Raw genomic sequence first — 14394 nt, forward strand, 5'->3', positions numbered from 1 at the left:
CTGCCTCTAAACGTCTCAGTGTACATGGACAGGTAAGATAACGCAGGCGAGTTCATGGGCTGCTGAAAAAAACACCCAACTGCTCCTAAAAGTCCATTTATCAGCAGCAGTGTACATGAGGCCTTAATCTGACAGGTTTTTTTTTCTAGTTATGGATAGAGTGAGGAATGTTAGAACCATATATCCGGTTGTAACTGCTGAATATGTTCCTCTTGATGAGATTTCCTCTATGTTCCATCTATGAGAGCTGTGACACGGTTCCAAGTTTTCAGCATTTTAACTACCATGGCAAAAGCTAAAAGTTAAAGTGCATGTGACCATTCACAACCAATGAGTCCACTGTGCCTACCGGGAAACATTTATGCAAGTAATGTTCTTATATACATAGTGAATGAACATTCCTTGTGTCACAAAACAGGTTGTTCCCACTTTCATGAACACTCATAGATATTTTATATCTACAAATACGAGATTATAGTGTAAACCACACTGCTTTGACACAACAGCATTCATTCAATTAAGGAGTAAGAAATGTACAAAATGCAGTAGTCTAGAACAGTTAATCAGAAACTATCTTTCACTGGCTGGACTTGGACTTTGTTAATAAGAGGTCTCCTTGGTTGCCAACTTCATTTTGCATATTATCATTGCTCTCTTTGCAGATTTATGGAATGAATCTGAACAAGAACAAAACCTATAATACACTAGGTTATTCTGAAATAATTAACAATTTTATGTAGATGGTTTCCTCCGATAACCTATTACACAGAGTGTATGGAAACAATGTAACAGGCTAAAAGGTCAAAGGCCATTGAGCTGAATATATCAAGGTTTCACCCCAAAACACCACCAGGTGAAAAAAGCATACCTGCTTAATTAGGGCTACATTGTTAAAAGGCTACCAATAATTTAAACAGGGGAGTTACAAGTTAAAAAGGTGTTTTTTCCTCCTCCAAATCACCAGTCAAAGCTTTAGACTAGCCATAGTTCTCCAAGAGCTACATTTAAGCTACAGATGAATTTTACTGGAGACAAGTTTGATGGATACTAAAGCACATATCTACTTCAGAGACCACTTACAGCAAACTCTGGCAATACCAACAACTGTGGTACGTGCTTGTCTGAAAGGAATGATGGATACAAATGTGTCTTGATGCAATGCCTGTAAACTGAAAAATGCATCAAACATTATGGTTTTAGGCTATTTAAAGTCAAAAGGAAATTTGATGAGTAAGTGCAGTATTCTTCATGTGCAGGTCCACTTCACATTGGGACTGCTCCACTTGCAAACTATTGAAAAGGGTGCTCCCCCCGGACAATGTGTGAAGAGAATTCATAGCGGTCATGACTCCTGTGACCACAAATATTACATTCTAATGGGTCCCGATATCCATGACAGCCCATGTGGATAGTATACATGACATGATCCAAGAAAAGCACACGACAGTGCTCACATTTGAAGGCTTTGATCTGCTCTCCTTCACCATTGAAGACTCGATAGACATCTTTGGAAGAGCTCAATGTGGCCTTTGTGGCATCTATAGCTTTACCTTCTTCCTTGGAATACTCTGGACTCTGCTTTCTCTTGGGGTTTAAGGCATGGTTCCCTTGGTATAATGGTCGATCATCGTGACTACTTTCTGAATCAGTGGTGTCCAGACAGCTGTTGCTGGGTGAAGCCTCTCTCTCATGGTGATGACTCTTTGGTCTGATGAGGGAGATTGGGCCATCAATGTTATTGTCATTGCTGTCTGATGTTTCCCTGCTGGTTGGCCGCTCCACCCTGCTTGGATGGTAGACCTGAGGGTAAACTGGACCAATAACAGGAGGGACCTCAGCTATGGCGCCAGTGGAATGATGTATTAGGGGTCTCAGTGCATCTGCTCCCAAGTAGGTGATGGCGTTGCTAATGGCCTGGTCCATCATTTGAGACTGCATTAATTCTGCTTCCTTTTCATAAGCCAGATTCATGTCATAGTGCAAATCTGGATAACCATACTTCATCAGCTTCTCACCTGCAGACAACAACACTGAAAATGAGCAAGGTTATCCAACTGAACAAGTAAAACAAATCCACCTACAATACAGAGGAAAGAAATTAGGACTCTAACCATTAACCTCCTTATGCAGAACACTGCAATATGTTTTTTAAACGTTTCTATTCTTGAATACATTTTTCCCCTTTTAACCTGTTAGAAGATATTATATACTATTCCTAAATCCTCTATCCACCTCTAGCTCCTTATATTATCACATTATATCATTTTGTGAAGCAGATTGGTTAAACCTAAAAAACAATGTTTGATGGAAAGCAACACTGAATCCAGATGCTTTTTTACCTTCAGGAATTCAGTGGGGAAAAAAACCAATTGCACTCCACCCAACATAACCATAGCTGTACCTTAAGTCAAGCTTAAGCCTGAACAATTTGTGCATATGGATGATGACCATGTATCAAAATGATCAGTAAATCTAAAGATAAGTGATCCAGATGGAAATCTTCACTTTCTGCTTAATGTTAGGCAGGACCCTGACTCGATTCTCTCTGTAGGTCAGTGATGCAGGCCATCACATTATAGTACCAATAGGGCAGATCTGGAATCAAGGGAAGGTGGATCCAAATTCAACTTTTACATGAAAAAATTTGATTTCATAGAATTTTAGCTGCCTAAATCTCAGGATCTGCAGATATTTTTTTTTTTTTAAACCACAGGCAAAACAAAGAACTTCTGCTTGTCCATTTTACATAGTAAATTCTAATTATAAAAGGTTTACTTTAAGCTAAATGTAATAGATGTGGCTGTAGAGGGGGTGGCTTAGGGACTTTAGCTGATTGATTTCAATGCAGAATCTAGTGTCAAGTGAGCTTCTAGGGGGATTTTTTTCCCCCAAATATTGATGGACTAAACCTTTCATATTTTGTAGGCTAAAAGCACACTGTACTTTATATTTCCAAAACAGAACTGCCTGACAACATAGTAGGAAAACTCAGACTCGCAGAGTCCTAGCAGCCATCTGGGGAATGAAGTTTAATAATTATAGGTTAGGCACAATAGTAAGGATGGGCAGTCTACTGAGAATCATGGGAGATTTGCTTTGACTTGTCTTCTGAAGAAGGATAAGTGAACTTTATTTGTTATTCCTAAAATATTCCTTACACAAACCTGTACAACTACTGGGTTAATTTTTAACACATGACGTCATGAAGAACATGATGCAAGAATGGTGCACAGGTAAAAAATACCACCTCTTTATGAAAAAGAAAAAAAATACCACCTCAGTGTACTTCTGAAACTACAAAACAAGGACATAAAATGCTAGCTCTAAATCATACTGTAATGTGTTAACATTTTTTGCTTTTATGTAATCCAAATACCTATGTCCACCTACATTAGTTTACTATTTTAGGAACTGCAAACATTTCTATAGTCCCTATGTTAGTTTTACTCTCAAACCCTAAAAGAGCCAATCTTGCCCCATGGTTAGCTGAAAGTGACTGACGTTAAGGTGTTCTCATCTCATTCGGACTCAAAGGCATGACAAGATCATGCCCAGTCTTCAATTGATCTCAGGCAATTCATAGACATGACAGGATCATGCTCAATCAGCCTCGGGTCTTGGGCAATTTATAAACACAACAGGCTCATGCGAAATCTGTCCCAGATATTGGGAGATTCATAGGCATGACAAGATCATGTTCAATCTGCCCCAAGTCTTGGTAATTCATAAGACAACATCATTACCATGACCAATCTGCCCCAGATCCCATGTGAAAAGAGTGACCAGCAATGTTTAATAGCTCCTTTTCGCTGTGTTTCCTTGTACCAAATGGGGAAAATGGATTTTTGTAAGAACTTACCGTAAAATCCTTTTCTCTTAAGCTCATTGACAGACGTAGTCTTCTTGATTCTCAAGAGCTGGGTTATGTTGTCTCCGCAGGAGTAGGACTAGGCAGAATGACAAAACGTTCTGGCTCCACCCTAGGGGGCAGTCCCTGAGGGTATATCCTCCCTCTCTCTGCTACAGGGAATCAGTTCTGTTTAAAGCAGTACAGAGAAATTAACCCAACCCAACTCAATGATAGAGGGGCGGGTACTACGTCTGTCAATGAGCTTAAGAGAAAAGGATTTTACGGTAAGTTCTTACAAAAATCCATTTTTCTCTATCGCTCATTGACAGACGTAGTCTTCTTGATTCTCAAGAGCTGGGACATCCAGAAGCAGTGCCACAAATGAGGGGTGGGATTGACAAAATCAAATCCAATCTAGTAGGCCCAACCGGTGCCAAACTAGAAGTTTTAAAGGCTCATTATAAACAAAGAATGAGACTAAAAGAAAAAATTTTCCAACGGAAAAAAACCCTCGAGGTAGACCACTGGTCTCCTCAAATTGCGGCCTGCAAAACCTTGCGGCCAAATGAGGCATCAGACGATGCCATTACATCAACTTTATAATGTTTAGAGAAGGTATGCACCGACGACCAGGTAGCCGCCTTGCACACCTGGACCACTGACGCCTGATGGCGAAAGGCCCATGACGCACTAAGTGCCCGAGTGGAGTGCGCCTTAACAGGGAACGGGGGCTCCCGACCCTTAATAGAATAAGCCTGTACTACCGTCTGTCTGATCCATTTGGAAATGGTCGCGGCAGATGCAGGCAACCCCTTTTTGGGTCCATCTGGGATCACAAAAAGTGAATCCGTCTTGCGAAACGAGTCTGTCGTTTTCAAGTATACCCTGATCGCCCGGACCACATCCAAGGAGTGCAAAGCAAATTCCCGAGGATGACTGGGCTTAGGACACAGGGAAGGTAATACAATTTCTTCATTCAGATGAAATTCTGAAACTACTTTTGGTAGGAAGGATGGATTCGGACGAAGAACCACCTTATCTCTATGAACCACCAGATATGGTGAACGACAAGATAATGCGGCCAGTTCTGACACCCTGCGTGCAGAAGTAATAGCCACCAAGAAGGCCACCTTCTGGGACAACGTGGGTAGAGGAATCTCCCTAATATCTTCAAAGGGAGGTTTCTGAAGAACCGACAATACTAAATTAAGATCCCAGGGGGGTAACGGCGCGTGCACTGGCGGAGCCAGATGTCGCACCCCCTGGATGAAATTCCGCACCAAGGAATGAGTAGCCAAAGGCTTCTGAAAGAAGATGGCTAATGCTGAGACCTGACCCTTGATAGTACTCAAGGCCAGTTTCTGCTCAACCCCTTGTTGCAGAAAAGCCAATATTCGACTAATCGAATAAGACCGAGGACGGAACCCCAAAGGTTCACACCATGCAATGTAGGACTTCCATGTGCGATGATAAATCTTTCTGGAAGTCGCTTTCCTTGCTTCAACTAGAGTAGGAATAACTGAAGCTGACAAACCTTTGTCCTTCAGCACCTGGGTCTCAATAGCCAGGCCGTTAAAGCCAGCGATCGTAAAGCAGGATGGAAGATCGGTCCCTGAGACAGTAGATCCTCCCTGAGAGGAAGTCTCCATGGGACGTCCGCCACCAGTCTGACCATGTCGGCGTACCAAGCTCGACGAGGCCAGTCCGGAGCTACCAGGATTACTGGGATTCCTTCCTCCTCTACCCTGCGAAGAAGTCTTGGCAGTAACGCGAGAGGAGGGAAGGCATATATTAGCTGGTATTGCCCCCACGGGGCGATCAGTGCGTCTGCGGTTTCTGCTAGAGGATCGCGGGAGCGAGCCACGAATCTCTGAACTTTCCTGTTGAATCGTGATGCCAACAGATCCACATCCGGGGTGCCCCACCGTAGGCACAACTGGTGGAAAACGTCTGGATGGAGGGACCATTCCCCCTGATCCAGGGTCTGACGGCTGAGATAATCTGCCTGCCAATTCTCCACCCCCGGAATGAACACCGCAGAGATTGCTGGAACAAATCGTTCCGCCCAGCGAAGAATGCAAGCCACTTCTTTGGCCGCTCGGACACTCTTGGTGCCCCCCTGGTGATTGACATAAGCCACGGCCGTGGCATTGTCCGACTGGATCCGAACCGGGCTGCCCTGAAGCTGCTCGGTCCAGTGAATCAGACAAAGTCTGATCGCTCTCAGTTCCAATACATTTATCGGTAATCTGGATTCTTCCGGGGACCAAAGTCCCTGGACAGATAACTGACCAAGAATTCCTCCCCATCCGGATAGACTGGCATCCGTGGTCACTATCGTCCAATATATTGGCAGAAATGACTTTCCCTGGCTGAGCATTGGAGACCGAAGCCACCAAACCAGAGACTCTCTGGTCTGTTTGCTCAATCGTATCTGATTGTCCAGGGATTCCGGATTCCGATTCCATCTGAGAAGAATCTCTTGCTGAAGAATTCGGGTATGGGACTGGGCAAATGGGACTGCTTCGAATGAAGCCACCATCAACCCCAGAACCCTCATGCAAGTCCGAAGGGAAGACCAGCTGTTGGACAGTAACAACTGGACTGCTGATTGAATCTTTCGAAGTTTCCCTACCGGAAGAAACACTCTTGTCCTGACTGTGTCTAGAATTAGACCCAGATATTCGAGCCTCTGGGTGGGAACCAGAAAAGACTTTTGCTGGTTCACCAGCCACCCGAATTCCTGTAAAGAAATCATAGTAATTTCTATGTTTTGTAGCAAGGTCTGAGGAGACTCTGCATGAAGCAGAAGATCGTCTAGGTAACCTAGAATCGATATACCTCTTTGGCGCAGAAGTGCCAACATTGGGGCCAACACTTTTGTGAAGACCCGCGGAGCCGTGGCGAGACCGAAAGGTAACGCCACAAACTGATAGTGGTTCTCCTCTACGGAAAAGCGTAGAAAACGCTGATGTCCTGCGAAAATGGGAATGTGAAGATAGGCGTCCTTGATGTCTATGGACGCTAGGACATCCCCTGGATGCAGGAAGGCTGCTACCGTGCGAATGGACTCCATTCTGAATCTTCTTATGTTGACGAAAGAATTGAGTGCTCTTAAGTCCAGAATTGGACGCACTTTGCCCTCTTTCCTGGGTATTGTAAACAGGTTTGAATAAAACCCTTGAAACCGTTCTGTCCAAGGAACGTGGACTACCACTCCTTGTTGTAGTAGATCTGTGACTGCTCTCCGCAGATCTTCTAGACGATCCGGAGATAGTCGGATATTGGAAGGGAAGAATCGCGCCGGTGGGAGAGATCGAAACTCGATCTTGTACCCTGACTTTATAGAAACATAGAATGTGTCGGCAGATAAGAACCATTTGGCCCATCTAGTCTGCCCAATATATCTGAATCCTATGAATAGTCCCTGGCCCTATCTTGTATGAAGGATAGCCTTATGCCTATCCCATGCATGCTTAAACTCCTTCACTGTATTTGTAGCTACCACTTCTGCAGGAAGGTTATTCCATGCATCCACTACTCTCTCAGTAAAGTAATACTTCCTCATATTACTTTTAAACCTTTGCCCCTCTAATTTAAAACTGTGTCCTCTTGTGGTAGTTTTTCTTCTTTTAAATATGCTCTCCTCCTTTACCGAGTTGATTCCCTTTATGTATTTAAATGTTTCTATCATATCCCCTCTGTCTCTTCTTTCTTCCAAGCTATACATGTTAAGGTCCTTTATCCTTTCCTGGTAAGTTTTTTCCTGCAATCCATGTACTAGTTTAGTAGCTCTTCTCTGAACTCTCTCTAGAGTATCTATATCCTTCTGGAGATATGGCCTCCAGTACTGCGCACAATACTCCAAGTGAGGTCTCACCAGTGTTCTGTACAGCGGCATAAGCACTTCTCTCTTTCTACTGCTTATACCTCTCCCTATACATCCAAGCATTCTGCTGGCATTTCGTGCTGCTCTATTACATTGTCTTCCCACCTTTAAGTCTTCTGAAATAATTACTCCTAAATCCCTTTCCTCAGATACTGAGGTCAGGACTGTGTCAAATATTCTATATTCTGCCCTTGGGTTTTTACGCCCCAGGTGCATTATCTTGCACTTATCCACATTAAATTTCAGTTGCCAGAGTTCTGACCATTCTTCTAGTTTTCCTAAATCCTTTTCCATTTGGCGTTTCCCTCCAGGAACATCAACCCTGTTACATATCTTTGTGTCATCAGCAAAAAGACAAACCTTACCATCGAGGCCTTTTGCAATATCACTTATGAAGATATTAAACAAAATTGGTCCCAGTACAGATCCCTGAGGTACCCCACTGGTAACATGACCTTGTTCTGAATGTTCTCCATTGACTACAACCCTCTGTTGTCTGTCACTCAGCCACTGCCTAATCCACTCAACAATATGGGAGTCCATGCTCAATGACTGCAGTTTATTGATAAGTCTTCTATGTGGGACAGTGTCAAAAGCCTTACTAAAATCTAGATATGCAATGTCTACTGCACCTCCACCGTCTATTATTTTAGTCACCCAGTCAAAAAAATCTATAAGATTTGTTTGACATGATCTCCCTGAAGTAAACCCATGTTGTTTTTCATCTTGCAATCCATGGGATTTAAGATGTTCCACAATCCTATCCTTTAATAGGGTTTCCATTAATTTGCCTACTATTGATGTCAGACTCACTGGTCTATAGTTGCTCGATTCCTCCCTACTACCTTTCTTGTGAATGGGCACGACATTTGCCAATTTCCAGTCTTCCGGGACGACTCCTGTTACTAATGATTGGTTAAATAGATCTGTTAATGGTTTTGCCAGCTCACCACTAAGCTCTTTTAATAATCTTGGGTGTATCCCATCAGGACCCTGTGACTTATTTGTCTTCACTTTAGACAGCAATCTTAGAATGTCTTCCTCTGTAAAGACACATGCATCAAATGATTCATTAGTCATCCTTTCAAGTGGAGGTCCTTCTCCTTCTTTTTCTTCTGTAAAAACTGAACAGAAGTATTCATTAAGGCAGTCAGCTAGCCCTTTATTTTCTTCTACATACCTTCCGTCCTTTGTTTTTAATTTAGTTATTCCTTGTTTTAATTTCCTTTTTTCATTTATATATCTGAAGAATGTCTTATCCCCCTTTTTCATAGACTGAGCTAGTTTTTCTTCTGCCTGCGCTTTAGAAGTTCTTATAACTTGCTTGGCCTCTTTCTGCCTAATCTTGTAGATTTCCTTATTTTCATTGCTCTGGGTTTTTTTATAATTACAAAATGCTAGCTTTTTATTTTTAATGATTTGGGCCACTTCTGCTGAGTACCACAGTGGTCTCTTCCTTTTTTTGCTTTTACTGACAAGTCTAATGCAATTTTCTGTTGCCTTCAATAATGCACCTTTTAAGTAGTCCCATTTCTCCTGGACTCCATGTAATCCGTTCCAGTCTGATAAGGACTCATTTATGACCAATTTCATTTTTGAAAAGTCTGTTTTTCTAAAATCTAAAACTTTTGTTTTTGTGTGGTGTGACTCTTTCACAGTTCTTATATTAAACCACACTGACTGGTGATCACTAGATCCCAAGGTTTCGCCTACAATGACATCATATACCGAATCCCCATTTGTGAATACCAGATCCAAAATGGCCTCCCTCCGGGTTGGCTCCTCAACCACTTGTTGCAGAGACAACTCCAGTAGGGAATTTAGAATATCTGTAATCCTGGTAGAACTTGCTATTTTGGTTTTCCAGTTTATATCTGGAAGATTGAAATCTCCCATAATGATAACTTCTCCTTTCATTGTCATTTTAGCTATTTCTTCAACTAGTAGATCATCTAGTTCTTTAACTTGACCAGGTGGTCTATATATCACACCTACACGAGTTACTGCATGATTAGCAAACTGCAACGTAACCCAAACTGACTCTATGTTGGCCTCACCAACTTGTATTAGGTTAGATTTAATGCTATCTTTCACATACAGGGCCACTCCTCCTCCTTTCTTGCCTACTCTGTCTCTTCTGTATAAAGAGTACCCTGGTATGGTTATGTCCCAGTCATTTCTTTCATTAAACCATGTCTCCGTAACAGCCACTAATATGACTTCGCAAACCCATTTGTCCGGGATTCTGGAAAGCCATGGATCCGGGAACCGGCGAAGACGTCCCCCCACCCCAGTTATGGGTGGGGGCGCACCTTCAGGCTTTGGATGGTTTATCTTCAGGTCTGGAGGGGGCGGGCTTTTGCTTGCCCGACCAACGACCCCTGACGCCTCCTGTAGGAACCTTGGAGGACTTAGTTTTTTCACCCGCTGGACGAAAAAACCTCTTGTGAGCAGAAAAAGAAGGCCCTCGTCTTTGACGAGTTCCTCTACCTTTAAAATTTTGCGGTAAAAAGGTGCTTTTTCCACCGGTGAGATCCTTAATGATCTCATCTAAGTTGGCTCCAAATAGACGTTCTCCTGAAAAGGGGATATTAGCCAATGCTTTTTTGGAACCTTGGTCGGCTATCCAACCTTTTAGCCACAGTGTACGCCTGAGAACCACTGCTGAGACTGATGCTCGCGCCATTAATGGAGTGGCGTCTAACGCCGCATCACATACAAACTGTAACCCCTGTATCATTTGTTCCAACAAATCTGATACCGCCTGAGGGACTTCTTCTAAGTCCCGGCGTAACCACTTGGTCCATTCAGTTACAGCCTGCGAACAGAGATACACTGCACATAAGGTAGGATTATACCTCCTATGTTTGCTGTAATGTTACAGTCTGCTGGGTAGAGTGTTAGCTCTTGAACCAAGTCCACTTCCCACAAACACATGCTGTATTACAAGGGGGACTTGTAAGTGTCAGATATATACTGACCATATATGGAGGGGCCCATAATATATACTGCCTCATAAATGAGGAAAAAAGGGAACGTTTTACTCACCATACCGAACCGACAGGCACCCTCTCTTCATAATACCCTCTCCACCGAGGTGGGGGTTTGTGGACGCCTCGACTCTCTGGTCCTGGCGTCCAAGCGAGCTTTTAACTCGCAAAGTCAGTCCCTTTACTGGGACTCCGTCGCGGCCGACTCAGCGCACTGGTCTGCACGCGCTTTTAGGCAGAAACCGGGGTGACCACTGGATCTCACATCCAGCCCGTCGCCCGGCCCCGCATACTTACTTGAATATGTCGCGGCCGACCAAGCGCAATGCCTGGTCTGCACACGCTCGTAGGCCGGCTGGGGTGACCACAAGTGTCGCCCAGTCCGGCATTTTTGCTTGAAGATCTCACAGGAAAAAAACACTGGAGAAAACTACCTAAAAAATGTCTTTTTCTTAAAGAAAAAAAGTCTTGCCAGGACCAAAAGATCCCAGCAAGGAACTTAGGTCCTTACTCCTGACTAGACAGAAAAAAACTGATTCCCTGTAGCAGAGAGAGGGAGGATATACCCTCAGGGACTGCCCCCTAGGGTGGAGCCAGAACGTTTTGTCATTCTGCCTAGTCCTACTCCTGCGGAGACAACATAACCCAGCTCTTGAGAATCAAGAAGACTACGTCTGTCAATGAGCGATAGAGAAATGAAGTTTAATAATTATAGGTACTGAGAATCATTGGAGATTTGATTTCCTTGTACCAAAGATGTCTGGCTATTCTTCTTTTCCAGAGACAAACAAGCATGCTTGGGTGATCATCGGTTTAAAATAAAAATCTTTGAATAGTCAGATGAAGGTACCACCGCCCTTTAATGCCTAAGGCGAATTTGAGGTGTAATAGGCGCGATGGTTTGTCCTGATTAGGTATTTCAAAATGCTGGGAGGTATACAGTATATGCTGCCTTCCAACCAAGTATGAGCAGGTGGTATCTTTACTGAGAATGTGCTTTGGATCCTGTAGACTGAGAAATTTACCAGAATATCACATGTATGCAGTGATATTTACTGGTGTCAGCTAGACACTTTAAAGTGATTGTGTATAAAATATGCAGCACATACAGCATTTCAGTATGCACACAGGGACTTTCCCGTGGTATGTTGCTGAAAACCGGTCTGCTTCTTTCACATTTAGGAACGTGTGTAAGATGGATGTTATTTCCTCTCATAGGAAATAGTGGTTTACCTGCACCGAATATTCATATTATATAACTGTTAGGGGGAAATGTAATGCTACCACTATAGTGGACTGACTTTAGTTACACAAAAATGTTTTAAGTAATTTTGCTGAACATAACTCATTTAATTTCATTTTAACCCCATTTAGGAAACATGAACCCCTGGCAGATAAAAAGGAAAATTAATGCAATCATGTACAATACATAATTTATGTTTGAATGCAGTTATTGTAGGCGTCTGTATACAGCTTGATATCTGCCTCTTGTAATCCAGTGCAGAGTAGCACTGAACAGGTGAGGGAGGACAACCACTAGAAACCAGTCTCCATATGCATATTTCAACTGTGTTAAAACAGAATTGCAAAAGAAATTTGGACATCATGCATTCATTGTGAAGAAAAGGAGGTGTTGCCTACAGCATCCAGTCAGATTCCAGAAATCATAATTTTTGTAAAGGTTAGAAAACCAAAAAAACACTTCTTGCTGGTTTCTATATGCAAAACCTCCATCCATTCCTCTAGCTTTATACAAGTCTAATTGGCATTCTGCTAAACTAAAGTTGAACTATTATATTTGTGTTAATTGGAGGGAGTATTTTCCTTTTCACAAAGTCTCAGTATTTCTTTAGATGAACTTTTAAGGAAAAAAATGGTCATCTAAGATAAACATAGCAATTGCTACTGGGCCAGTGGCTCAGAGGGTTGGGATTAACGCAGCTCGTGATTCTGAAATGTCCCTGTATCATTCAAGGCAATTCACTGGGTAGCCAAATCACTGCTTAATTTCAGGCAAAGTTATCAGTTTGTCATATTGTGTGCAACATTAGTGTGTTGAGTAAGTGTTATTAATGCAGAAAATGCTGTGGGTCCCCTTGATTACATAATGCACCAGGGCCAAGAGGAGGTTAGCTATGCCTTCATCAAGACCTAAACCTTTCAGATACATTGTCTATGATCTTAATGATATATAGCCATTTTACACCTCTTAATGTTTTAAAATTGAAATCCAGTTCAATTTAAGCCTCATCCCACCAATACACCAAAATCCCAGCTCATTTGAAGCATATCTGAGAAGCCAAGCCTCTTTATGCTCCTTCTATATTTTTTCAAACCAAAAAAACATCTGTTCTGTTCAAATAGGGCCATTTGGGAAGCATGTTTGTTTCCAAAAGAATGCTGAAATAAATAGTGATTGGTCAAGCTGTTATGAGAGTTTATGCATGGAGTTCTAAGGAAAAGAAAGTAGATGCTTACCCACAAACTTCTGTGGGGTGGAGCTCTTACGCTTCCCCATGTTGCTGGCAATTCTCTCTATGACAGCTGGTCTTTCAAAGGATATCAAAGACATGTTGTTCTCCATCAGGATCTCTGGATTCTTACACTCATCCATTGGAGATGCTATACAGAACCAAAAGTCCACATCAGAATCACTTGCTGGCATGATGAAACCAAGCAAGACACAATTGATTTTAGTTAAAACTATTCTAAACTAAGACCCTCAGGACTTTGATGACACCTATAAACCATTCCTATTACTTCTCCAGGTTCTACCAGCTACTAGAACCCTGCATAGGTTAAGGAGTTCATATTACTTTGATAGCCAAATGTGTCTAGATTAACATAAGCCTTGGAACTACTGCTAACTATAGACTACAAGTACGTTTTTGCTAAAATGTATTGATAAATTTGGTAAACTTTACGAAATGTATCAAAACTAAATATATTTAAAATAGAGGTTGTAGAAGGCTGACTTCTTGTACATTAATCCTATCTGTCATCAAACTTTTACAGTGGACCAGTGAGGATTGATATGAAGCTCCCATTGAGAACTTGTTTTTTTTCATGTGTATGTATACCCTAACAATGAACTAAATATACCATGGGAATTTTTTTGTTAGATCTGTTTAATAACAGCAAAATATACAAGTTGATACTGCCCGAAATCTAGTCATCTGATAATTTTCTTCTATCCCTGTTTGTGCTGCAGTCTTAAGCCAGGCCATAAATGGATCGAATCTCAGGCAGTTCAGCAGGGACCCGGTGAGATTTGATTAATCAATGGGCAGGCTGATTGACACGCAATCAATGGATTGATTTGGGTTCCGATTTTTATATAGCCCCTAGCAGCGATCACTATGTTTTACCGGCAGGGACCAATCCCTGGGTTTCCAGTGGTTGCAGGAAAGAAAAATCGCATAATCTATGGCCCGCTTTAGGAGTTACATTCTTCCCTGTTCTCTGTAAAGACTATAACCCCCCCACTCAATGTTATCAGGTAAAGAAGAGGCTAAAATGTTCTGTAGTCCCATACCAGAATGATAGCATTTCTCCTCCGTAGATACAGTACAGCGAGTAAGCTTTGTCATCCTATGGCACCAAGTGTGTTACTGGCAGGATCACCAAGTAAAAACAAAGGGAAAATGGGAAAGAAAAAATAAATA

General features: G+C 42.3%; 1 protein-coding gene across 3 annotated transcripts in view; it reads right to left on the reverse strand.

The window, feature by feature from the left end:
• Window positions 1–236: 236 nt before the first annotated feature.
• IKZF2 (IKAROS family zinc finger 2) overlaps window positions 237–14394 on the reverse strand; it is a 159263-nt gene continuing 145105 nt past the window's right edge. For all 3 annotated transcript variants that reach the window (XM_082261945.1, XM_082261944.1, XM_082261943.1), the window contains exons 7-8: window positions 13208–13351; window positions 237–2015 (exon numbers count right to left, since the gene is read on the reverse strand). In XM_082261945.1, the coding sequence (XP_082118071.1) occupies window positions 1291–2015; window positions 13208–13351 (869 nt within the window). In that variant the 3' untranslated portion in view covers window positions 237–1290. The remainder of the gene's footprint in view (window positions 2016–13207; window positions 13352–14394) is intronic.

Source organism: Pelophylax lessonae (genome assembly GCF_965119305.1).
Source record: "Pelophylax lessonae genome assembly, chromosome: 6".
NCBI classification, from domain to species: Eukaryota; Metazoa; Chordata; class Amphibia; order Anura; family Ranidae; genus Pelophylax; species Pelophylax lessonae.